At 52.4% G+C, this 1,977-nt stretch overlaps 1 protein-coding gene across 1 annotated transcript; it reads left to right on the forward strand.

The window, feature by feature from the left end:
* Positions 1-741: 741 nt before the first annotated feature.
* Positions 742-1,654, forward strand: CGCA056_v009163 (uncharacterized protein; the record flags this gene model as incomplete). The annotated part of the gene is made up of 2 exons (XM_037324410.1): positions 742-1,046; positions 1,177-1,654. 2 exons carry the CDS (start codon positions 742-744, stop codon positions 1,652-1,654), a joined length of 783 nt encoding a protein of 260 aa, XP_037176731.1.
* Between the last annotated feature and the right edge of the window lie 323 nt (positions 1,655-1,977).

Raw genomic sequence — 1,977 nt, forward strand, 5'->3', positions numbered from 1 at the left:
TTGGTTGGCTGATTGGATGATTGGTCGACAAGAAGCAGGATAACTACAAGTGAAGGGTTGTTTTTCCACCACCCACACTCGGCATCAGCCTTCTGGTTCGCTCGGGGGATGAAAGCGGCCGCAGGGTGAATAAACGAAAAACCAATCATCCTCCAGCCGTGTTTACCCCCATAACACTGGGAAAGGAACAATAGGAAGAGCAACGAAGGTGAAAAACAACATCAAACAAGCAGTTGCATCCTGGGAATTCTCGAAACCATAACGAGGAATCTGCATAGATTTTTCCCCAGTCATACATCCTACGTCAAAATAGAAAGCAGGCCGGCACTACTTATCCCATGTTACCTCCCCCACACACTCATCAATTAGTAACAAATATTTCAGAGTCCACATGCATACTACGCTCCTGGCGAACATGTCACAGGCCAAAATCTCGAAGCATTAAAAGTGACGTCGTATCAGGCCCTCCCCCCACCCCCTAGACCTGGTGCTGGCCGCAGGGCAAGGGTCCCCGCCAGTGCCAGTAGTGCGAATCCCTGCATCCTGCCTGATCTGGCAAGAACCCCACTATGTGCCGGCGCACGGGCAGTCTCACGCCCCTAGCCAAGGTGAGGGGTGTGGGGTGGGGGTTTGTCTGGCTTGAGCGAGCACTACCTTCCGTCATCTCAAGATCCGGAAGACCTATCCTTTTCCCTCCCCTACGCCATCTCACTCTCAAAGTCGTCGCTCCACATCCAAACCATGACTTCCATCAGTCGTAGCGAAGCCATGAGGCGAGGATGGGAGACGAGACGACGCAACAAAGCGGAACGCCTCGCTCTAGAGGCTCAGAGACGCACCTCGCCAAACGCTTCCCCTGCTGCCGCTGCTTCATTCGATGATGTAAGCTGTTTCAACCTCCAAGCCGGTATATCCCTTTCTCACCAGGATTCCAGTCTCCCATGGCCCGATCTCGCCGTGTGCAAAAGCCAGTCCGGATCCAGTCCTAGGAGGATGACGCCGCCCGGCCCGCACAAGAAGTTGCAGACCATGCGGTTCCCCCCGAGGTATGTTCATCCATTCTTGTCACCTGACCGCTACACATTTTGCTGACCTTCGATGCTACCGTATAAAAAAGGCTACCACAGATTGCCTGAACACCTTCGCTGATGTCATCGTTTCTATCCTCGGATATAGGGTAGACATCGTCGATGGCGTTGAGCTGAACGTCAGATACGCTGATAAATCCACAGCCTGGAAGTCTGAGTACGACATCTCTTGGTTGGCCCACTCTAAGGTGCTTGACTTTTGGAAACGCTTCCCTGGCGGTCGGAACGAAGCAGTCCTCGCTTTCAATGGTGGATGGATCCATTGTCCCCGAGTCATGGCCATCATTGGCCATCGGAAGCTCTCAGGTCTTTCTCTGCAGTTCAAGGTTATTTGGCAAGGACTCTCACTGGAGAGGGTCTCGTGGCAATCCGAGTCGGGAATTGGGTCGGTCTGCAAACCTGGCACCATCGAAGGCTACTGGCGCGCCGCTGCTGTTGAGCCTCCCGGCCAAGCACTGGCTCAGAACGCATATCTTCCGGCCACCCATGTAACCATTGAGGAGGTTTGGCCGTGGGCATCAGCAAGCTACATCAAGGAAGGGGGACTTGGTTCAGCTGCGACTTGAGCCAGATCGGGCTGGAAGCTTGAATGGTGCCGAATTCAGCCAGTAGGGTCTGTCTCAGCGCATCACGGTCCTTTTCCACGGTTCCTACCTCACTATATCTTGTTCGGGGTCTGTTAGACAAGTTCATACTAGAAGATCCGCAGATGTTGTCAGAACATGCCACAGATTGGCCGTCGGTTAAGTATACGTACACGGTGGATCGCTGCGACTAAATCTTTCGCTGACACAGCTATGGCATTCTCATCTCAAAGGGTGCCTAATTATGGTTTTGAGTTAGTATGTTTAGAGTATGAAAAGTTTAATTAAGTTAACGAGCTTTTATA

This window comes from Colletotrichum aenigma, assembly GCF_013390185.1.
Source record: "Colletotrichum aenigma strain Cg56 chromosome Unknown KSG_Cg56_contig06, whole genome shotgun sequence".
In the NCBI taxonomy this organism is placed as follows: domain Eukaryota; kingdom Fungi; phylum Ascomycota; class Sordariomycetes; order Glomerellales; family Glomerellaceae; genus Colletotrichum; species Colletotrichum aenigma.